At 38.2% G+C, this 25,423-nt stretch overlaps 1 protein-coding gene across 6 annotated transcripts in view; it reads right to left on the minus strand.

Moving 5' to 3' along the window:
• The window catches only part of GALNT1 (polypeptide N-acetylgalactosaminyltransferase 1), a 139,831-nt gene that overhangs the window by 56,477 nt on the left and 57,931 nt on the right, over positions 1–25,423 (minus strand). For 4 of the 6 annotated variants that reach the window (XM_055234393.2, XM_063640204.1, XM_063640206.1 and 1 more), the window contains 2 exons: positions 10,572–10,810; positions 1,567–1,741 (listed from right to left, as the gene is read on the minus strand). In XM_055234393.2, coding sequence (XP_055090368.1) covers positions 1,567–1,741; positions 10,572–10,710 — 314 coding nt within the window. In that variant the 5' untranslated portion in view covers positions 10,711–10,810. Of the gene's footprint in view, positions 1–1,566; positions 1,742–10,571; positions 10,811–19,468; positions 19,681–25,423 lie in introns of those variants that run through there. The other 2 variants (XM_055234385.2, XM_063640210.1) reach the window with 2 other exon arrangements.

The raw sequence follows: 25,423 nt of genomic DNA on the forward strand, positions 1-25,423 counted from the left end.
ACTGTTGTCCATCTCTTTGGTGCATTTTTATTTTTATTTTTTTATTTTCAAAAGCTCTTTCTGTTTCTCTCAGTGTATCTTTTGAATAGTATCCTATTCCCATTTTATGGTTGTAATATATTCTCTATTTTGTTGAGGTTATTAGTTATTTCTCTTTATGTGTTCTACCTTAATAGTTTTTGTTTCCTCAAAGTTGCTTTCCTCTGTTTGTTGAGGGTTTCCTGAGATGTCTAGTATTCCTTGCTTACCTATTTGTTATTGAGAATGGAAGACCAAGAGGCTGAATATGAGGCCTAAACACATGAGTAGGACTCACTGACTATGAGTTTCCATAAGGATGATCAGGCTGTGCCATTAAGTTGGAAACTTTCCCAAGTCAATCAGCACTAAAGTGCAATTTGTTGGAAATTCAGAACATACTTTTCATTCACATACTATCAGGACCACACTAGGTACTTACCCTTCTCTCTAGGGCTATCCAATTCTGATGAGAAAGACCTTCCAGTCTCTTCTCTGGAGGAGGCAAGCTTGGCTGCCAGCATCAATGGGAGCAAGGAGTTTAGGAGGCCTCAGCACAGAATGTACATGTTCACTTCCTCTACCTATTATCTGTACAGTTTGCTTGCTTTTAACTGGGTCTATTGTACTCTAGTACCCTTGTATTTACCTTCTTATTATGGAGCAACTAGACATCTAATTAATATGTTGCTGATAGGAGTGTAAATTGGTATAAACATTCTGGGAAAATGTTTCGTAGCACATGCTAATGCTATATAAATGCATAACCTATTCCTTTCTCTAGTACATAGCATAGAGTAATGCGCACTTAAGTCCTCCAAAAGACATGAACAAGAATGGCACAATAGCTTTATTTATAGTGGTCAAAAAGTAGAAATAATCCAAAGATCTATCAATGTATAAATAAATGATGGCATATTCATATTACAAATCACTATTTGCTGTAGAAAAGAATAAAATTCTGATACATGCAACAATATGAATCTTAAAGGCACAAAAAATGGTGTGGATCCACCATAAAAAGTTCAAAAAGAGACAAAACTAATCTATGTTTAGAGAGGTCAATATAATGGCTGCCTCTGGGGATGTAAGCACTGACTACAAAAAACATAAGGAGACTTTCAGGGGTGATGGGATCATTCTATGTCTTGATTTGGCTGATGGTTACACAGGTGTATACATAGCAAAAAATTCAGTGAGCTGTATACTTACGACTGTGTATTTCACTGTTTCAAGTTACATAAAACTTAAAATATTTTTGTAAAAAGTTGAGTATGTGAGTATTTTGGTAATAATAAAGTTTAAAATCCCCTTCTAATCCATTAAGATAAATAATTATCTTCCAATGCCTGAAATACATAGTGCTAATAATGAGTAGAAGCTTGAGATATTATTTCTATCAGCATTTAATTATTTTCTAAGTGGGGTAAGTAGTAACATAGTGATATAACATTTGCCTTAAGAACAATCAGCACTCAAGTGCAATTTACTGAAAATTCAGAATATACTTTTCATTCACATACTATCAGGACCACAATAGGTACTTACCCTTCTAACCTAACATCTGGTAAAGATCTGTTGAGTGCAATCATCTCACTTGCCATTAAATTGAACTGATTGATTTTAAACATCTCTTTCATCTTTTCTTGATCCTCTTTAGGAATGACGACTGGTTTCCCCATTTCTCCAGGACCTTCATGAGGCTTTTGTACTGGCTCTAGAACTAAGAATAGGAGGAAACTTAACTAACATTAATTTTATAGCAATTGATTGATTCGTGATTCTATTTAATAACATTTGTGTTTGAACTGTGCCCTCAACAACCAGACCCCTTTCTGAGCCTACCCTCTCCTAGGCTGTTAACCCTTCCAAGGGGCTGTCTTGTCCTCCACCTCCACACCAGTGTCCTGACTCAAGAATTCCTCACCTTGCCCCACTCACCTGAGTGACTGCATGGTGTTGGCTCCCAACTCAAAAACTACTGCCACACTGACCTCCCTAAAGTGCAGCCTTCATTGTTATTCCTACGGCCTCCTAGAGTCCAGCTTCTGTAATGTGGAATTGAGCCTAATTTTCCAAAACTATCACCTGCTACACCTTCTCCTCCCACCCCACAGTACTTCATCTTCCAGTCAAACAGCCACCCACTGCCTTCCTTCCAACATGCCTCACATTCTCCTGCTTCCATGCCTTTGCTCACATCCCCTCACGGCTTCCATCGCTGCAACACCAAATCCCTATTTGCCTTCCCATGCTCAACTAAAATGGCTTCTCTTGCTTGTAGCTTTTCTGAATCTCTCTATAGTGGTTATTTACTACTCTTGACTATCACATTACTTCATCCAGGGTTCTTATGTCTCTAACCAACTGCTATCTCTCATTATAATGATTGTCAAACCTGTCTTATGTACCCCTCCCATTAGAACAAGAATTCTCATCAAAAGTAATGTTATCGCTTGATATAGACATAAAAAGAGCAATGTGCCTGATCAGCACTTCCCAAACTTTCTTCCTTATGTTTTTGAGATGTTAATAAATGTCCAAGAAAAACAGGTTCTGGGATATATTAAATTTGGAAGGTGCTATGTTAAACTTCTCATCTGTAAGAGATGGCTAAAGGATGAGGTGAGGTCAAAAATGGGATGAAAATATATTTTATGCATTACTTATTTTAAAATCTAAAGTTTTATTCTCTTGTAGATTGTTTTTAGGCATCCTCAAAACATTTCTAAACAAAAATAGTGGCATCAAGGCAGCAGAAAAGCCATCTCTCTTCAGTCAGGCTTCATCTGTACAAGAACAGGACGAGCTGGTAAAGCTGACTTTAGGGTGATTGTTTCAGCCAGTGGTACAAAGCCACCTACCAATACCAGAGCTGCAGGATATGAAACTATTCATTGTGTCCTCAACCACGTCCAGAATTTAAAAACAGATTTCAGAGAATGATGATGAAAAAAGTGTGCATTAGTTTTCCCCTGTTCTCAGGATAAACTGTGATTTTATGTGGAACATTAAAATAGTAGAAAATTACTTCAAAAATTATAGGAAACTCAAGTAACATAGTTTTTAAAAACAAGTCCTGCCTAATGTTTGCCCAGTAAGTAAGCTCCTTAAATATAAGAGTTGGTAGAATTTTTAAAAATTCTCAATGACAAAAATCATCAACAAGTATAGTAAAAACTAGAAGTACAGAAGTGTAATACTCCATATAAAATAAGCCTTTAAAGCTTTAAAAATCAAAAATTGTAAAACTCGTATAGTCATTTCTACTTGCCAGCCTCTGAAAGTAAAGAACAACCAAAAGATTTTGGGACTGGTACATCAGTGGTCAAAAGGAACCAGCAGTTCTGAAGGTGACAAAGATCTTTTGTGGATGGCACAGATAACATAAAGAGTAGGTGGGAGACATCTAGTGGCCCTGATTATAAATATCCTTCTGTTACCCGTGCTCTATTTTAGTATAAAATGCTTTATAGAAAAATCAAAATAGAAACGTTTTCATGCTGCTCAGTTTTTAAATGAAAAGTATTAATGTATACATATACCATCTGTGTTTTTACTAGGGGGAGAAAGATCCTCAACCTGATCAAGCCTCTAGACCTAATTCACAGGAAATATACGGGCCAAAGGGACATGGCATGCACCATTAAAGGGATGTAAATCCAGACTGCAGGAAACTGGAAAAGAGAAATACCTCAATTTCTTCTTCAACAACAAACAAAACAGGTCAGAGGGAGACAAAGAGAAAGAGGTATCCATGCCACTAAACTAGCCATGAGTTGACAACTCTTGAAGCCAGATGATGGATACATGAGAGTTTAATTTTTTTAAGTTTTTTTTTTTTTGAGACAGTCTCGCTCTGTCACCCAGAGTAGAGTGCAGTGGTGCAATCTTGGCTCACTGCAACCTTTGTCTCCCAGATTCAAGTGATTCTCCTGTCTCAGCCTCTGCAGTAGCTGGGATTACAGACGCGCGCCACCATATCTGGCTAATTTTTGTATTTTCAGTAGAAACGGGGTTTCACCATGTTGGCCAGGCTGGTCTTGAACTTCTGACCTCAGGTGATCTGCCCACCTCGGCCTCCCAAAGTGCTGGGATTACAGGTGTGAGCCACTGTGCCCAGCCATAATTTTATATTCTCTCTACTTTTGTTTCTGTTTGAGAATTTCCATGGTGGAGGGGGGCATTAAGGAGGACTGGAGAAATTATTACTAGAAGTACTACAAAATATAAACCTAATTGCTTATTACATATGAAATTATATAACCAGAAACTTAAAGTTGGTCTTGATATCTTAAAGAATCAGGCAAAAACGTACAGCATATACAATCCTGCTGATGCAATATTTTGCACATTTCATCACCTGATATTTATTAATCTGAAAATCTACATAGTGCCTGCATTATGTACTCTAACCTACTGTTACATATGAAATTTCAGAGCCACATTTAAAATTACCATTAATCAAAAGTTATATGTCTACTGAATGATTCAGAGGATGCACCACAATACTCTAATTATTAATAAGAAATTACAATATCCTACAGAATTAAATGGACTATTAAACTAATTTTCTTGGCAAACGAGTTTGGATGAAATGCATGTGGTTAGTGAATATATGTTACTATTAATGCATTTACAGTATTAGAAAGCAACTAAAAAGATGGTAAGTATAAACTTTCCATGTTCTCTACTGCCAGTCTTCTATGTGTATTAAAAGTTGGTTCTGTGAAAATTTTATTAGAAAGAAACTGAAATGAGTTTGGATGTCATTTCATGAACTAAAGAAAATATTTTTGCATAAAATTCTACATGCAGCTCATTTCTAAGAATCAAATCACTTTAACAAGGGAGGGACAAAGGTGTTATTCCAAAGTATTATGTGAGAACAAATATATTTTATTATATACTTCAGTTAAGTTTCATTTACATGACACTGTAGATAAGTATCATGTTTTAGAAAAGGTATTTACCAAGAAAACTACAGGTTCACTCTGAAAGCCCCCAAATAAGATTAACATACACAAACCACTGGCACGCCTTTGAATACACTTTAAGGTATTTTTCAAATTTCTTATATGTGTTTCTCTCATGAAAGTAGAATAAAGAGGTATAAAGTTATATGACTTCTTTTGGGGTAAATATACTAATAAAAGGCTAAAATCATTTCTCCCAAACTATTTTCTGATCTTACTACACAATTAACATTTTTACTGTCCTTATGCACTATATTTCACTATTTCAAAATGTTTCCTCCTACATTTTAACATTTCTGAAATTGGAATGTGGCTCAGAATGGTAGCTGGAATGTGATCACTTTTACAGTGGTATACAGAATATTCTATAAACAAAGGTATGTAAGATGCAATAAAATGCAGCACACTATCTGATTTTTTAAACATCAAAATATCATCTATAACTTAACTCACTGGTAACTTTCTGCTACTTCAACATCCTTGTCAATTTCCAATTTCATGTCCAATTTACCTGTGCTGCATATATAAAAATCAACACTTAAAAATTTGTTATAAAGTTATTATAGCCTTTACTAGTAATATTTTAAAGTTTTTAATCATTTGAAGTTGTTTCTATAAACCATGTTCTCCACGGCTTCCTAACATTCAACAGTTGAAATAATTCCAGCATAAGTACATGAAAAGTTAAATCATTAATATTTTAATGATCTGAAAATGCAGTACTGACATAAAGAATCAATTACTACTTGAAACTGCATCTTTAAAAATACTGAACACTCTATATAACACCCAAATCCATAAAGTGGATAAATGATAAATGAGCTAATTCTGGAAAGCAGAAGAGTGTAAAAATATTCCTAAGCCATAACCCCCACTACCCATATTCTTCCAAGGGAGCCCAATCTAACTCTAGCAGCAGCAGAACTCTGCTATTTTCAGATAGCCTCAGGTATAAAATACAAGTATAGACTTAAGAGAACTACTCAGAAAAAACAAACCCCTCTGGAATCACCAAAGACTGGCCCACTATTTCTTGAAGCAGGCAAGTAACAAGTAAATAGAAGAATCTTAGAAAACTCTTAAGTACAGCATATCAACAACAATGTTACAGGAAGTCTTCAGCATTATCACAATGACATCAATCCATTCTATTCAAACCTAGGAAACCTTTTTTCACAGCAGAGACAGTAGAATTTGCTAAATTTCACCGAAATCAGAGCTGTAAAGTAGAACGTTCAGAAATTAGGTGCTTCCAGTATTGAAACAGTCACTCTGGAGTGTCATACTGCTCAATGTTTTTTGTTGTTTTGTTTTAGTTGTTCATTTTAAAACAAAAATCCAGGAGGCCCTATGTGTTCTATCAAGAGAGACTTCAATCCCAGGCACCATGGCTCACACCTGTAATCCCAGCACTTTGGGAGACTGAAACAGGCAGATCACCTGAGTTCAGGAGTTCAAACCAGCCTGGCCAACACGGTGAAACCCTGTCTCTACTAAAAATACAAAAATTAGCTGGGCATGGTGGCGGGTGCCTGTAATCCCAGCAACTTGGGAGGCTGGGACAGAAGAATCGCGTGAACCCAGGAGACGGAGGTTGCAGTGAGCTGAGATCACACCATTGCACTACAGCCTGGGTGACGGAGTAAGACTTCGTCTTTTAAAAAAAAAAAAAAAAAAAGAGAAACTTTGAGGTCATGTAATGTACATGCTAATTCCACTAGAAAGTTGGCATCCTTGGTGCCATCACCCATCCCCTCTCCCTGATCCTCTTTAGTAAACATCTCTTCAAATGCACCACAGCAATTTGTCACTAGCAGAACCTTAATAACTTCTGGGCTCTGAAAAGACTTAAGACCTCTCAGCACCTACTGCACTGAAACTTCGTATCAAAGCAGATTTTTCAAACTGTTGCTTATTAGCATCAACTGTGCTCTTCCCCTAATCATTTTTCCCCTTAAGACTACCAGGGACCTCAAAGATTATCTCCCCTTAGCTATGTACTTCCCCTCCGGCCTACTGCTCAGCCCTTCCCTCACGCTCAGAGGTCCTTCTCAGTCTGTCCCCTGAACACCCTGACACCCCCAGGCTGTTGTAAAGCCTCTCCACTGTCTGGTCTCCACAATACACAGGCTCCATCCACAGACTTAACTGAAGTCTAGCTCTCCTCCAGAGTCCATTAACCTCACAACTGTTTCTGGGAGAATGATTCATTCTCCTTTCCTCCAGAGGCAAGGAGGCCATCTCATATCTCCGTTACTTTCAGACTTTTGCTCCTTTAGCTTGTAGTTTTGTACAAAACCCAGTCTTTTTCTTTGAAACTTATGCCACTAGTGTCAAAACTATAATAACCTGTGGATGTTCTTTGAGGAGAATCCTTTTCACGGTTCTAATACCCCATCTGCTGAGAATTTGTTCTTTCAAATATTCCTCCTTTCCCCTATAGTTTAAACCTCTTCCTGAACATATATAAATAATAATAAATACATAGAAAACCAACTTCGGCTCCATCTATCTCTTGTAACTACCGTATACTACATGCTTCCCTTCATGCTGAAGCTTCCTAAAGAACAGCCACATCCCTACTGTTTCTCCAGTATATTGAATCCAGAATCCACTGACTTCCACAGTTACCATTCCCTGAAATGCCACTTGTCAGGGTCACAAGAAGCCCCATACCAAACATATCAGAAACACTTTATCTTAGGTAAAACCTCTGAGCAAACACCACCCTTGGCTGGGCTTCTATGACCTACTCTTTGGGGCTTTTCATTCTACTCTGACTTCCTGGGAAGCCTTCTCTTCCTTCAGTGACCCTCCAGAAGGGGCTCTCCAACAGGGAGTCTGTGTCTTCCAACTCTACACATACCGTGCACACCCTCAGGTATAGAAAAGGCTTAAATTACCATCTATTTTCTCCATCTTGACCATTCTCTACTGCAGAACATCTCTACCAGTTCCTCAAAGTTAAATATTCCAAACTCAGGTTGGGTGTAATTGTTCACACCTGTAATCCCAGCCCATTGGGAGTCCGAGGCAGGTGGATCACCTGACGGCAGGAGTTCGAGAATAGCCTGGCAACATGGTGAAACCCCATCTCTGCTAAAAATACAAAAATTAACTGGGTGTGGTGGCGTGTGCCTGTAACCCCAGGTACTCAAGAGGCTGAGGCAGGAGAATTGCTTGAATCCAGGAGGCAGAGGTTGCAGTGAGCTGAGATCGTGCCACTGCACTCCAGCATTGGTGACAGAGTGACACTCCATCTCATTCATAAATAAATAAATAAGAAAAATGAAAAAAATATTCCAAACTCAACTTCATGCATCCACCTTTTCATCAAAGCTGCTCCTCTTCTGAGGAGCATCAATTCATCCAACCATGGAGACATGAAAGCCACCTTAGACTTTTCTCTTTCTCTTATTCCCTACAATCGATGGCTCCCCAGGTTATGTAAGTTCCACTACTTAAATATTTTTCATATATATTCATTTCCTCTCCATCTCCAGTGTCATTTTAGTGTCTGTTCCAAGCTCTTTTCCAAAGTCTCACAACAGTCTCAGACTGGTATCTGCTACCTGCCTCGTTCTCTTCCAGTCCACCAGTTACATGACCACCAAAGCATTCTTCCAGAAGTCCAGGTCCAATCAGGCCTTACTCCCTTGTTTAAAGTGCTTCAGCGCCATGCCGCTGTCTACAGATGAAGTCCAAAATCCCCAGCATGCCATAAAAGGCCTTGTGTGACATGGCCTCTGCCACCTCCTGTGCTCTTGTTCTCCTATCAACTCTGTTCTCACTTTCTAATCTTGCACATACTTCTTTCCTTTGCTTGGAAGGTCTTCCCCTCTCCTAACAAACAGCTGCTCAAGCTCATACTCAGCTGGAACACACTTCCTTAGTGCAGCTTCTCAGACACCCCAAGGCGTTCCTTCCTTTCTACTCCTGTGCACATTCCTAAAGTGATATTTATTATACTGATATTTACTATTGTTATTTCTCTTCCATTAGACTGTGAGTTCCCTGAAGGGAGGAATTTTGTTTTTTTTTTTGTTCAGCTGTGTATCAACAGCACCTAGTACCTTGCCCAGCACATATAAAAGTCAAAAAAACATTCAAGTGAATCTTCACATGCTATAGAGCCTATTCTTTCTCACTGTCAAGCCTCTACATTTAAGATAGAACATCATGAGCTTATTACAAATGGCAATGAATTAAGGTAGGGTAAGGGGAAGTTTATTCCATTCTATCTGGGAAAAGAATACTCAAGTTTCTGACTGATGAATGGTAATACCTGTTCTTTGATTTAAACAAAGACAGTATGAATACAGCTCTAGAAACAATTAAGGAGGCAACATTTTGTCACCCAACAAAGATATTAAACAGCAGAGCTATAAAGTAAATATTATGCAAACTAATAGGCTGACTTTGGATGAAAAACGTATTAAAACATTTGGAAAAAGTGAAAATTTAAGTAAGGAATTAGCCTAGGCATTACTGGAATTCAGTGCTAGCAACTAAGCCTAATTTTAGGCAGATTTCCCAAGAAGATATAAATAGAACCAGTTATGTAAGCCCACATATAACAATTACAGTTAAGTTGGTACAGTTAACAATACAAATCAATATTTTTTTTCTATTGTAAATTTTGGGGGACCAAAGGCCCTTCTCATCATAAAAGTGCAAAAAATTTTAATGTGGCTATATGCTTAAAGAAAACATGTTTAAAGAGTAATTATTTGTATATAATTTCTAAAAATAGTAGAATGCTGTATAGCCATGTATTCTATAACTAATCACAGAGTTCAGAGCCCAGAACAACTGGGATTACTGACTCTTGCAATGCAGTCATTTTCATTATGGTTAAAAAAAAAAAAAAAAAAAAAAGAATTTTTTAAAAAAGGGCAATATTTGTTTGTTGAATAAAAAGGAGTTTAAAACTGAATTTTCCAATGTCCTCTGCCAAAAATATCAGTACTACCTATTACCTCCCTCCTTTATATTTGTATATTTCTTTCCTTTCCATACTAGATATTGCAATGATCTCACTGCAGCCTCTATTCTATCACCCAGTCTTTTCAAAAGTTCTCCCTAAAAGTGCTAACTGGAGCTATCTACAACATTAACAACAACAACAAAAACTTCTACAGATCACATCTGTCTATAAAAATTTCTTCCCCTTAGGACTGATATGGGAGAGGAGGAGTAATCTCTTTTGATACCTTATAATGCAATTTTAATGCTCCACTCAGCATTTTGGCATTAGACTAATCTTCTGTACAATTTTGATATTCCCCAACTATGAGATACCCACATTATTTAGTAACATAAAGTAACTTATAGGAAATTAACTACACTGAATATTGAACACAAAAGTCGAATTTAGCAATTCTATACATGATACTTTAATGCTTTTAACTGTTGGATGAACCCATTGGAGAACTATCAATATGACCATCTAATCTCCTACAAGAAGTCAGGGACTACTGTTAATCTAAAAAAGTCAAAATTTTATATTATCCAAATTAGTTAGTAAAAACCAGTGATATATTAATTAAAACAGCTGTATTATAAAATGTCACTCACCATCCCCAGCAGGAAGTCCTCTCTCCTTTTTTTCATCACATTTGTTGCATTCACTGAAGTAAAGCAGCAGGAACATATCCAAGAGTACCCAAATCAAGGAGGTGGCTAGGACCACCTTGCAGTATGCAAATTTTCTCATGGCACTTTCAGTCAAATGCAAAATTTAAAAATATATATATATAAATATACAAAGATGAAAATTATTCCAATCCGGTTTCATCAGAAATCACGTTCATACCCTATAGAGAAAGAAAGGAAAAAAAGATTAACTTAAAAATTCAGAATGTCAAAAGTGAATTATAAAATTAATTTAATATTATAAACATTAAATAAGTTATTAATTTCATTAAGAATAAAAAATTTCACCATGAAGACTATGTTTGAAAATCAGACTTGGAAAAATGCTTATAAAATATATAAAGAGTATCAGGACTATATAAATAATTCCTACAAATCAATATACAACAATCCAACAGGAAAATAGGTAAAGGACATAAACAGGTACTTTGTAGAATGGAAACCCAAATAGCCAATAAACATGTAGAAAAGTGCTCAATTCCCTACAATTAGGAAATGCAAATTAAAACAACAGTGAGCTACTATTTCTTTTTTTTTTTTTTTTTTTTTTTTTTTTTTTTTTTTTTTGAGACGGAGCTTCACTCTGTCACCCAGGCTCTGGAGTGCAGTGGCACAAACTCGGCTCACTGTAAGCTCTGCCTCCTGGGTTCATGCCATTCTCCTGCCTCAGCCTCCCGAGTAGCTGGGGCTACAGGTGCCTGCCACCACGCCCGGTGAATTTTTTTTGTATTTTTAGTAGAGACGGGGTTTCACTGTGTTAGCCAGGATGGTCTCAATCTCCTGACCTCATGATCCACCCGCACACTCATCAAACACCTGGGTCTTAACTACATTTCTACTCAACTGCTGTATTATGTGTTAAGGTAAAAGCTAAGCTATTAATTACCATAGGGGGTTAGGCAACTAGTGATTCCCAGTGCATTTCAACTGTCCACATTCAGTACCCAGGCTCAAGAATTAATAGAGTTCTCCTTGTAGCCTGCACTACAGCAGCTTCCTGAGCTAACTCTCATTCCTCTTTCACACTGAATCCCATTCTAAAACTGCAACAGTCACCAATTATTCAGGAAACAGATTCGTGGAAAGTATAATGGAAAAGTGTATGTCATAAGATCTGACATTTAGTCTTGGCTCTGACAATAATTTTATACACTTCCCATTTCCCACCCTGTTACTTCTCTTTATTATGTTATACCATGATGAGAAAATGACTAGAGGAATGGTTACCAATTTTGAAAAGTCACTTGGGATAGTTTGAGCATAGGTGTCTTAAGCATAAGGAATTCATCTTGGAGCATGCTGAAGCAGCCTGAGAGACCTCAGAGAGATAGAGAATTTCCCGCTTAGCAGCCGATTCTGAGGCTCAAAGCCTGTGTCACTGAAGACCAGGAGAAATATAAACCAAGTGCGTTCCTATGCAGTGGAGTGAGGAAACAGAGTCTGCACTGTGTCCACGCTGAAAGCTACAAATGCAGACGCCCTGGAAGGACCAGAATGTGGGCAAGGTAACAGCTTCTTACAAGGGCAATTTTATGCAACAAGTTCCATGGTGGCCAACAGAGATGCACTTACCTGAACAATTCAGGGCAGGCCTGTAGTTTATCCATGAAATATATACAGCAGTTCTTGCCTACTTCACAAGGTTGCTAGAGAGCAACTTGAGAAAACACTAAGTGATACTTATAAATGTAAAGTTATTATTTATGCTCATCTCTCTAGGGGCTTTGATCTCTTGCCTATATTTCTCCTTTCACCAAACCAATACTCCCTGACTGCAAGATGAAAACAAGGATGCTACTGTCATGTTTGTATCTCAAAATCATGCTTACTGAATACCTGATACTGGGTCACCTGTAGTGAGCAACTACTGATAACTATGGTAACTGAGGTGAGGGGAGAACCTAAAGCATTAGAGTGCACAATGTCATGGAACAAAAGTTCTCACCAGATAAACTATACACATATATTTATATTTTGTGTTATTTCATATGAAAAGCTGCCTCTTTTGATCACTGGCAAAGCAGTCTGATTGCTGGTGCAACATCTGAATTTCAAATGTGGTTTTACGGTCTCTAAAATCCTATTTTAAAAAATGCCTGCAGAATAGTTAAATGTAAATATAACTTTTCATCTCCTTCTACTTAAGTTTTGCAAGGGTGCACAATTAGCTTTTAAGATTGAAGGTGAAGTGCAGTGAAGGGGGAGTGTTTGGGAGAAGAGGGGTGTGTGGCACACCCTACATGGGGTATGGGGAGAAAGGAAGATAAAGGAGAGGCAAAAAATGATTCCCAGATTTAAGGCCAAGGTAACTAGCTAGATGGATGATGGTAATGCAATAATGAAAGGAAATATGGACTAAATCATAAGTTGAGTTAGTTCACACTGAATGTGAGGGGCCTCATGTCGAGGTGTCAATAGGCAGTTAGGGGAGTAACTGGCTCTGATGGGAAAAGGCAGGTTTGTTAGGCATACATACACAAGCAGCAACTGAAGTCGGCAGAGGGGACGAGGAGGCCGATGAAGAAGGCAGAGAGAAAAAAGGGGGCTGAAACTCCAGGATACCCATCACCTCCCACATACTGCAGAAAATAGGCCCCTTTGAGAGAGGCATGAGAAGTCAGAGGAAGGAAGGAGCATGGATAAACAATGTTAGACCCTCTATGAGGCTGAGATAACAAAGAAAGAATGTCCACAGGGTTTGGCTCTTAGGATGAGGCCACTGGTGATTTGGCGTTTCTATTACTGTTCCCCGCAAGGGAATGAGGTCACAGAAGGCTTGCTCATCTCTATAAGCTTCAGAGAAAACTCTTAGAAAATGTCTTCTAAATGAAGAAGGAAAGAAAAAGACAAAATGGCACAAGAGATGTTTCTTTGAGATCATAACTGTACCAGGAAGAAATCTGGTGAAGAGCAAATAACATGTAAGGAACTTGATTTTTTTACTCTGTTGTTTATGTTCAAGAAAAAAAATAAGGCTACTTATGTCTTTAGAAAATTGAAGATAAAGTTCCAAGTATGTTGCCACCAATGTTTCCTATTGTCATCAAATATATAAGATGTAAAAGAATGAAAAAACATTTATTTAAATATGGCAGATAATTTTTCTTTCTAAAGAGTTGTTTAAAAGACTGTTAATTCGCACGATGCACTGCAGGTAAGATTCTAGTTTTCATATATAATTAAATAATTATTATTTCAATTTGTTTAATGAAAGCTAGTACAATGTATTTAATGAAAGAGTTGCTACCTTTATTGCCACCATTATTGTAAAGTTATTCCTTATTCTCCACTTACTAAGTAACTTTTGTGTGTCCTTCACCGTCCTTGAAATGAAGGATACAAAGAAAACCAAGTCCTCTTTCCAAAAGGCACACAAAGTTCAGTCGAAGAACAAATCAGCAGGTGGGGAAGAGTCAGAGCTGAAGAGAACTGTCCAACAACAAATTTCAGTCCTTTAAGAGACTACAGGACATCAAACCCCAAAGTAATATAGTAAAAATGTCTTCAGACTTCATTATTTGATCCAAGAAATTCAAGGCCAATTTTATATTTTTGATATAGCATTTTTCATTATTAGAAAAAATTAACATATTACAAAATCAGACTTTTAAAATTACATTTTGAAGTTTTTTTCCTCAAGGTAAAGGGGTGGGGGCAGTTTCTTTATAAAAATAGTTATGGTGCAAAATTATGAATGCATTAAGTCAGAAATCATATTTTTAGGTTCATGATAGCCATTAATAATTAATATTAACATGATCTCCTCATTCAGAAAGATTAGCTATAATCTAGGAAGCCTTGAAAAGGAATTTCACATTTGGCCCAGAGACCTTTAATAAGGTTCAGGAAACAAAAGAAGTTTTGTTGCAGGAAGTCAGGGACCCCGAACGGAGGGACCGGCAGAAGCCATGGCAGAAGAATATAAATTGTGAAGATTTCATGGACATTTATTAGTTCCCCAAATTAATACTTTTATGATTTCTTACGCCTGTCTTTACTGCAATCTCTGAACATAAACTGTGAAGATTTCATGGACACTTATCAATTCTCCAATCAATACTCTTGTGATTTCCTATGCCTGTCTTTGCTTTAATATCTTAATCCCATCATCTTTGTAAGCTGAGAATGAATGTCGCCTCAGGACCCTGTGGTGATTGCGTTAACTGCACAAATTGTTTAAACAATATGAAATCTGGGCACCTTGAAAAAAGAACAGGAGAACAGTGATGTTCAGGGAACAAGGGAGATAATCTTAAAGTCTGGCTGCCTGTGGGCCAGGCGGAACAGAGCCGTATTTCTCTTCTTTCAAAAGCAAATAGGAGAAATATCGCTGAATTCTTTTTCTCAGCAAGGAACATCCCTGAGAAAGAGAATGCTTTCCCAAGGGGTCTCTGAAATGGCCGCTTTGAGAACGTCTGTCTTTTACAGTTGTAGATAAGGGATGAAATAAGCCCCGGTCTCCCGTAGGGCTCCCAGGCTTATTAGGACGAGGAAATTCCCGCCTAATAAATTTTGATCAGACTGGTTGTCTGCTCTCAAACCCTATCTCCTGATAAGATGTTATCAGTGACAATGTGTGCCCAAAACTTTATTAGCAATTTTAATTTCACCCCGGTCCTGTGATCTCGCCCTGCCTCCATTTGCCTTATGATATTTTATTACCTTGTGAAGCATGTGATCTCTGTGACCTACACCCTATTCGTACACTCCCTCCCCTTTTGAAAATCACTAATAAAAACTTGCTGGTTTTACGGCTTGGGGGCATCACGGAACCTGCTGACACGTGATGTCTTCCCCAGACTCCCAGCTTTAAAATTTCTCTTTTGTACTCTTTCCGTTTATTTCTCAGACCGGAGGACACTTAGGGAAAATAGAAAAGGGCCCACGTGAATGGGCTGTGTTCCCCCAATAAAGTAAGAAAGAACATTCCACATTTTCCAGAGACTGCTGGTGTTGCCTTCACCTGAGCAATTTCCCACTCTTCCAAGAGGATAAGACTGACATCATCTGGGAATCTTCGGCACAGCAAAAGCACTGTCTGTCACAACAGACAACATTATTGGTGACAAGAGTGCACCAGTGAGTGCTAACCTTAGCACTAAGCCAAGCCCTGCTCTCTACAAAAGACCCACACATACACAGTCCATTGTTACGGAGAAAGAATAGTTTTTTCAACGGTCCCAGAACAATTAGATATCCATATACAATAAAAACACAAATACTGGCCCATATCCTATACCACATACAAATATTAACTCAAATTTTTGAACTAGATCTGGAATAAAACATAGAATAAAATCTTTTGAGACCTTGAGATCTTAGGCAAAGATTCCCTAGATAGAACAAAAACGCACAAACCATTAAAAAAAATAAAATGGACTTCCTAATTAATCTTCAAAAGACACCATTCAGAAAATACCTGTTTATATGCAGGTGATACACCTTTATTGATTAAGTTAAAACTTCCAATTTTTCTTTGAAAGAAAATAAAAAGCAAGTCACAAATTTAGGAGAAAATATTTATAAATTACATATCTGATAGATGACTTGTATCCAGAATATATAAAAAACTTTCAAAACACAATAAGAAAATAAACAATCCAATAAAATGGGCAAAAGGTCTGAACTGTCACTTTACCAAAAAAGCCAAACACTTTTTTCAGATGGCAAATGAGTACATGAAAAGAAGTTCAACATTAAATTATAACCACAATGAAACATCACTATGAATTGATGAAAACAGCTAAAACAAAAAAGAAAAATAAGTGCTGGAAAGGAATTGGAGTAACTGGAACTCTAATACAGTGCCAGTGGGAATGCAAAATGATACAGCCTCTCTGGAAAACAGCTGAGTTTCTCCCCATAAGAATCTGTAATCCCATTCCTATTTATTCAGGAGAAAGGAAAACATATCCACACAAAGCCCTGTATGCAAATCTTTATAGCAGCTTACTTATAATCATCAATATCTGGAAACAATCCAAATGTCAATCATCTGATAAACGGATAAACAAATTGCACTATATTTATACAATGAAACACCACCCAGCAACCAGCAATAAATCAGATCAATGGCTGCCAAGGGCTGAAAAAGGAATACGGGATTGCCCATAAATGAATCTGCGGCAATGAAAACATTCCATAACTTTCTTGGGGTGGTGGTCATACAACTGTGTCCATTGTACAAACTTATAAAACTGAACCTAAAATGATGAATTTTACTGTACATAAATTCAATCTCAATCGACTTAAAAATAGATAAACATGGGGGAGAAGATATCTCAAAGAAACAATGCCAGTTTTACAAAGAGAGAAATTGTTTTATGTTTTCTCAAAAGACACATACCAGAATTCATTTTGGAAGTAACTAAAAGTTGCTTTTTTGTCCCAATCACAGTCAGTTAAAACCTTCCATTTGAAATGCATTTAACTACTTATTTTTAAAGTTATATAAAATTAGAGTTAATATCAAAGTATAGTGATTAATTACAGATGCTTCTCAACTTATGATGGGGTAATGTACCAATAAACCCATCATAAGTTGAAAACATCTTAAGTCGAAAGTCGAAAATGCCTTTAATACAACTAACCAACAGAACATTATAGCTTAGCCTAGCCTACCTTAAATGTGCTCAGAACACTTGCATTAGCCTATAGTTGTGCAAAATCATCTAACACAAAGCTTATTTTACAATAAAGTGTTGAATATCTTAAGCAATTTACTGAATACCATACATTACATATAAATTGTGATGGTTTTACACTCTCATAAAGTCAAAAAATCTTAAGTCAGGGCACATTTGCATATCAGTAAACTTCTGATCCAATCCTCCCTCCCTCCCTCCCTCCCTCCCTTCCATTCTTCCTTCCTCCCTTCCCTCCTTCCCTCCCTCCCTTCCTCCCTTCCTTCCCCCCTTCTCTCCTTCTCTCCTTCCCTCCTTCCCTCCCACCCTTCCTCCCTTCCTTTTTCTTCTCTTTTTTTTTTTTTTTTTGACATGTTCTCACTTTATACCCAGCTTGGTCTTGAATTCCTGGTCTCAAGTGATCCACCCACCTCAGCCTTCCAAAATGCTGGGATTATAGGCATGCACCACCACGCCTAACCCTGATCCTATTCTTAATATCATATGCCAAATTTTCCCAAAGATTAATCAGTATTTTCTAGGGCCGAATGATTTTCTCCTACCCCTCATATTTCTAACCAAAGCTCTCCAGAAAGTTTCAGAGAATCTCAGCTCGATAGTAACTTTCCGAGAAAACAAAGCTTCATTCCCTTGGATCCAAGCTTTACTCCTCTCTCCTGAGAACACAGCACTCTCCCAGCCACCCAGAGCCAGGATCACTAGTTTTACATCATACTAACCAGACACAGGTATTACATATGAGACCCTTCAACAAATCTATTTATTTAATTAACAGCTAGAGTTTCTGCCAAGAAAACTAAAAGACTTAAAAAGACAAGTGTTATCCTCTAATACAATAGAGCCTATTTTATTAATTTTATATTCTATTTGCTCTATTTCTCAAACAGAACTATAACCAAACAATGTATTAATTCACTTATTAACTCATTCAATCACCCAAACAGTAAATGTAGGGAATGTGTCAAATGCAGGGAATACAAGAGTGAACAAAATTCACACACTCCCTGACTTTATGAAGTTCAGAGTTGGCTCCAGGGAAGCCGACATTAATAATCATATAAATGTGAAATTCCAATTGTGATAATTGCTTTGAAAGAAGGTACACAGCTCTACACACATCTATAATAGATTTGACTTTGTCAAAAAGGCTTCCCTAAGAAAGACATGGTTTGAGGGAAAATAAGCATTACAGGCAGTGAATAGTAAAGCCTCCATAGCAGAAAGGAGCCCAACACTGAAAAGCTAGTGAACTGAAGAAAAAGAAAAGGAAACTGTGATGTGAGATGAAGCTGGAGATGATAAAAGTAGGAAGATTCAAGAGATACGACGGGACAAACTCAATCCTAGCTTGTACAACTGGATAGAGAAAGGTGTCAATCATGGAAACAGGGACCAGTGAAAATGGACCAATTTTTGGAGGGGAGGAGAAGATGGGAAGAAACATTAAGTGTGATTTTGGACATGTTGAGTATGAGGTACCTTTGAACCTTCAATGAGAGATGCTACCATGGCTGTTTGGATATACACAGGGCTCAAAAGAGAGGCCTGAGGTAAGGATATCCAGACAGAAGCCCTTGACTTATGCTACTCTGTAGGGCAGACAGACTAAAAGAAACACACAAAATAGTTTTTGTGTCATTTAACTTCCTCCTAGAGTGTGGGCTGGACTTAGTGACTTGCTTCTAAGCAACAGAATATGATGGAAGTGAAGACTGAGTCATTAAATACTCTATGGCCTCCCCCAGCTCTCTCTCTGATCACACTCTGGGGAAAGTCAGTGCCATGTCAGAAGGATGCTTAAGCATTCCTATGCAGAGGTCCACATAGTAAGAAACTGAAGCCTCCTGCTTACAACCAACATTATGCTGCCAGGCATGAAAGTGAGACACCCTTGAAAGCAGCCCCAGGCAAGCCTTCAGATGACGGCAGCTCCAGCTGACATCTTGAGTACAACCTCATGAAAGATCTTGAGCCAATTATCCTGCCAAGCTGCTTGATATAGTTTGGCTCTGTGTCCCTACCCAAATCTCATGTTGAATTGTAATCCCCAGTATTGGGGGAGGGACCTGGTGGGAGGTAACTGGATCATGGGGGCAGATTTCCCCCTTGCTGTTCTGGGGATGAGTGAGTTCTTAGGAGATCTGATGGTTTACAAATGTGTGGGACTTCCCCCACCTCTTTCTCTCTCCTGCTTCTCCATGGTAAGACATGCTTGCTTCCCCTTCACCTTCTGCCATGATTTTAAGTTTCCTGAGGCCTTCTAGTCATGCTTCCTGGTAAGCCTGTGGAACTGTGAGTCAATTAAACCTCTTTTCTTCATAAATTATCCAGTCTCAGGTATTTCTTCACAGCAGTGTAAAAATGAATATACTGGTCTTCCATTCCTGACCCAAAGAAAATATGAGATAATAACTTCATTGCTTAAAGCCATTAAACTTTTAGGTAATTCATTACTCAGCAACAGAAAACTTCAACAGCAAACTAGAACTAGAAAGGGAATTCTTTAATCTACAGTAAACATATTTAATGATGGAGCTTCAGTTAAAACAAGGCAAGTTATGTATCCTCACTTCAGTCTGACACTGTACTGAAGGTCCAAGCAACAGACAAGAAAATGAATTAAGGATTGGGGGAAAAAAAACAAAATTATCATCTGCAAATGGTATGAATTCCACATAAAAGTTATTTAAGAATCAACAGATAAACCATTAGAGCTAATTATTGATTTCATAAGGTGGATGATTACAGATGAACATATAACATCAGTCGTGCTCCTATATGGTAGTAATAACTAATTAGAATATATAAAATAAACTGGCCAGGCACGGTGGCTCACGCCTGTAATCCCAGCACTTTGGGGGACTGCGGGTGGATCACGAGGTCAAGAGATCGGGACCATCCTGGCTAACACGGTGAAACCCCGTCTCTGCTAAAAATACAAAAAATTAGCCGGGCGTGGTGGCGGGTGCCTGTAGTCCCAGCTACTTGGGAGGGAGGCTGAGGCAGAAGAATGATGTGACCCGGGAGGTGGAGCTTGCACTGAGCTGAGATTGCGCCACTGCACTCCAGCCTGGGCGACAGAGCAAGACTCCATCTCAAACAAACAAACAAACAAACAAAAACACATTCAAAATAGCTATAAAAACCCAATAGGTGCAAGAGGTGAAGAAAACTGTGGAGCTTTATTGAAGAATACAAAAGAACAACTAACTAATGAATAGATGAGAAAACGAATACCAGGTTATTCCCAAAACTAATCTACAAATTCAATATAATTCTTATCAAAACCCAAATGAGGCTTTGGGGAATGGATTTATTTATTCATTTACTTATTTATTTTGAGACAGAGTCTTGCTCTGTCACCCAGGCTGGAGTGCTGTGGTGTGATCCTGGGTCACTGCAACCTTTGCCTCTTGGGTTCAAGCAATTATCCTGCCTTAGCCTCCCAAGCAGCTGGGTCTACAGGCGCATGCCACCATGCCCAGCTAATTTTTGTATTTTTAGGAGATGAGGTTTCACCATGTTGACCAGGCTGGTCTTGAATGCCTCACCTGAAGTGATACGCCTGCCTCAGCCTCCCAAAGTGCTGGGATTACTGATGTGAGTCACCATGCCTGGCCTGGACTGGATTTAATTATAAAGCAGACGTATTTAAAACCATGTGGTATCCTAAAACAAATCCATACAAGTGTGAAAAACTAAAAAGATGCTACTACAAAGAAAATTGGTGCAGGGACAAGTGGCTTTCCATATAATTAAAAAATAAACTTGGATCCTACCTTATAGCAATATAAAAGTGAATATGTGGAAAGCTAACTGAGGCCAAAATTGTCAAAACCAAATAGCAGCTATTCTGGCCTACCCCTAGTAGCCACAGTACGGCTCCAGTCTCGCAGGCTTCAATTTGTATTCCCAGCTTCCTATAAAGTGTTCAGGCCAATACTTCTGCCACAGTTTTTGAGCTGTCAAGTGATTACTGATCAAAATTTAGCACTGAGAAGCCTTATTCACTGGCCAAAGAAAAAGGAGAACCAATTTTCAGGTCTTAGAGTCTTCTTATTCAACGTAAGTGTTTAACAAAAATTAGCAAATAATCAATCCAAAATTCCTGCCCAGATTGACGTCCACATTCCATTAAAACCTGGATATTCTCTTTCTGTAGTTATTTCCCAGGTGTTACCTCAAGTTTAGAGGTCAGAAGAACAAGCTTATCATTTGGGGTAGTCATGATGTAAATAAACTCCTATAAAATTTATTGGCTCAAATGTTTCAAATTAGAGAATACAGTGTTTAGTGTCTTGAGTGGAATTATAAACTGACTTACAGGATTACCTTTAAAAGTTTATATTTTTCCTGTTTGTAAAGTAATGTATGTTCAAAGCAAAGAATCTGGCAAACAGAAAAGCAAAAGAGACAAACTACCTACAAATTTGCATCCCAATTAAACACCAATAGGTTAAATGCCCTTCCAGTCATTCAGAATAGTAGATATGTGTTATTTATTTATTTATTTTTTTGAGACGGAGTCTTGCTCTGTTGCCCAGGCTGGAGTGTAGTGGCGCGATCTCGGCTCACTGCAAGCTCCACCTCCTGGGTTCACGCCATTCTCCTGCCTCAGCCTCCTGAGTAGCTGGGACTACAGGCACCCGCCACCACACCCGGCTAATTTTTTGTATTTGTAGAGACGGGGTTTCACCATGGTAGCCAGGATGGTCTCGATCTCCTGACCTCGTGATCTGCCTGCCTCGGCCTCCCAAAGTGCTGGGATTACAGGCGTGAGCCACTGCGCCCAGCCAGATATGTGTTATGTTTTAAACCAAGTTTGTAACATCCATTTAGACTCAAGTACTCAATGCCTTAAATGTCCTTATGGGAAGAAGGGAAGGAGACGGGTGTGACTATAAAGTGGCAGGAGAGCTGATCATGCTGTATTTTGATTTTTAACAGGTAATATGCTCAACAGACATTTCTAACCCCTCTTCCCACCTCAGCCATGTCTCAGTGCCATGTCTTAGGCAACATCTTAGTGTTAACGTCAAAACAGCCCTGATATCCACACAAAGGTGTGACAAAATACCACACATATTGCTTTACAATTAATACATATGTAACCGTTACAAACAAAAGTGCCTGCCTGGCTCATGATTCTGACCCTTAACCTCTCCTCCCCTCCTCGAAGGGTTTCTTCTGGTAACAGATCCAGTTGCCTGGCCACAGTATGACCTAGCCAGGCTAACCACAGGACCTGACTCCTTGGCCTCTTGAGTCACAGATCTGGAAGGCTGTGCACTAGGACTGCACTCAGTCACACTGCCCCCGACATGGAGAAGGCCACTTGCAGCTAAAGAGAATGTGGCCAAGCAGAGACATACAGATGAGAGGCAGAGCGCCCTGACAGTGACCAAGTCCCTGACTCTTCCTTGGCTTCAGTGACCCACCGAGGAATCCTCCTATTAGTCCCCTTTTCTGCTTAAGAAAATCTGAATTGGGTTCCTGACACAACCAGAATGCTTGGGGAACCAGGGGAGAGGGGACTATAGGTAAAAAGCAGCTTCTAGTCTGCTGATGAGCTTCCCCTCTGTGGGTCATAATTATATATTATGAGACAGACTTGACTATTTGAAAAGATACTTTTTAATGCCCCAGATCACAAAAACATAAAATATCAAGAGTACGTATAAAACGTGTCACAGAAATAAATGATCACAACACAACACACATCTCCACCACCTGGTTTAACAATAAGAACATGACTTTTAAAGTTCTCTCTCAAATCCCATCTCTTCCCCAACTCTTCAAAGGCAATCCCTATTCTTAACTTATGGTCCTTCCTTGTCTTGATAATTTAACCTCACGAGTATCTTTAACAATGCCTTGTTTATACGTGACTGTTTCTGAACTGCTTATAAGTGGAAAAACCTGACTTGCTTTTTTCTAACACTGTTTCTGAGATTCATCCATATGCTAAGAGATTCATCCATATGCTTGGATCCATCCATGCATCCAATTCCATTTCACTACTAAATAGTATTCCACTGGATTAGCAAACCTATTTCTCCACTCTACTCTTAATGGACATTTGGGTTCTTTCTAGGTTTCCGTTATTACAAGCAATACTGCTAAGACCATTCCTGAACATGTTTACTAGTACGCATGTGCAAGAGAATTTATTTGGAGAAGAGGTCAGTAAATATTTTCTGCAAAGGGCCAGATGATAAAGATTTTAGGCTTTTTGAGCCATGCAGTGTCTGTTGCAACAACTTAACTCTAGTGTTGTACCATGAAAGCATCTGTAAGAGGTATGTAAACAAGTGTGACAATATTCCAAGCTTATTTTTGGACACCTAAATTTGAATTTCACATAATTTTCACATTATAAATTACAAAATTTTTTTTTTCAACCACTTAAAAATGTTAAAAACCATTCTTAACTCATGAGTCATCACACCGACCACTGATCTAAAGTATATACATATGGTTGTTAGGTCGCACAGTATGCATATTTTCAATATGATCAGATATCACCAATTTGTTTTCCCAGGTGGCTGAAACCACCCACCAAATGTGAACTGTTATATCACTGGATGTGGTGGATGTGTTACATCGTTGACAACACTTATTATTGTCAGACATTTTTATTTTTGACAATCTGATGTAATTGGTATCTTAATATAGTTTCAATTTGCATTTCCCCACCATCTCTGACATTACTGATCATTCCATTTCCTCTTCTCTAATGTGCCTACTGAAGTTTGGTCCACTGCTCTACTAGATGTGTTGTTTTGTGTTTTTCTTGTTAGTTTGTGAAGATCCTAATGTAGCCTTGTGTGAGTTAAATGTACTGCAATATCTTTTCCCAGGGTTTTGGAGACAGGGTCTCCCTCTGTTGCCCAGGTTTGAATGCAGTGGCACAATCATGGCTCACTGAAGCCTCAACCTCCTGGGCTCAGTGAATCCTTCCCACTTCAGCCTCCCGAGCTAGGACTACAGGCACACGCCATTATGCCCACCTAATTTTTGTACTTTTTTTTGTAGAGAGAGGGTTTCACCATATTGGCCAGGCTGCTCTCATACTCCTGGGCTCAGGCAATCCTCCCGCCTAAGCCTCCCAAAGTGCTGGAATTATAGGTATGAGCCACCGTCCCCAGCTCTTTTCCCAGTGTTCTTACTAAAAAGCATTTTTGTCTAGGTATGGTGGCTAATGCCTATAGTCCCAACATTTTGGGAAGCCAAGGTGGGAGGATTGCTTGAGGCCAGAAGTTCAAGACCAACTTAGGCAACATAGCAAGACCCCCATCTCTAAAACAAAAAAAGTAGCATCTTTTATGGCTCATATTTTCTATGTTTTAAGAAAATCTTCTCTATCTAGAAATCATTACAATGTTTTAATATCTAAAAATGTTAAAGGTTTGCTTTTCCCATTTAAGCAGGGATTCAATGTCATTCCCTCCTATGTGGATAACCAGTTGTCCAAGAACTATTTATGGAAAGCTGTCTCTAAAGGAGTGCAATATCAACTTTCTCACAAGCCAAGTTTCTGGGTTTCCACATTCTCTTCTATTGATCTATCTCTCCCTATACCGTACTGTTGTCTTAACTTTTATAGCTTTATACTAATTCTTCATATATAGTAAAACAAGTCTTCTCAACTATCACAACTTCTTTAGGAGTGTCTTGGTTACTCTTGACCTGTTAAGTCTTCCTCAAAAATTTTAGAATCAACTTTTAACCCAAAAAGAAAAGTTGACATGATTCTGACTAGAATCATATTTTCTATGTTTTAAGAAAATCTTCTCTATAAATAAATCTATAAATAACTGGAGAGATCTGCTACCTTTCCAAAAGCATCTTTAAATCTATAAAAATATTCTCTCTCTCCATTCATTTAGACCTTCCTTAACATCTTCCAATAAAATTTTATAGTTTTCTTTTAAAAGTTTAACACAAATTTTGTTAGAAAATACTTGTTAGATACTTTATATTTTTTTCTACCTGAAATGGTATCATTTTGCTTACTGCTGATTTACAGAAATGCACCTGTATTTTTATTGATTTTAAATTCGGCTACCTTGTGAAGATTTCTAGTATTAATAACATATTGAAAAAGGAAGATAACAACAGGCATCCTTG

The sequence above is a fragment of the Symphalangus syndactylus genome, chromosome 1 (genome assembly GCF_028878055.3).
Source record: "Symphalangus syndactylus isolate Jambi chromosome 1, NHGRI_mSymSyn1-v2.1_pri, whole genome shotgun sequence".
In the NCBI taxonomy this organism is placed as follows: Eukaryota; Metazoa; Chordata; class Mammalia; order Primates; family Hylobatidae; genus Symphalangus; species Symphalangus syndactylus.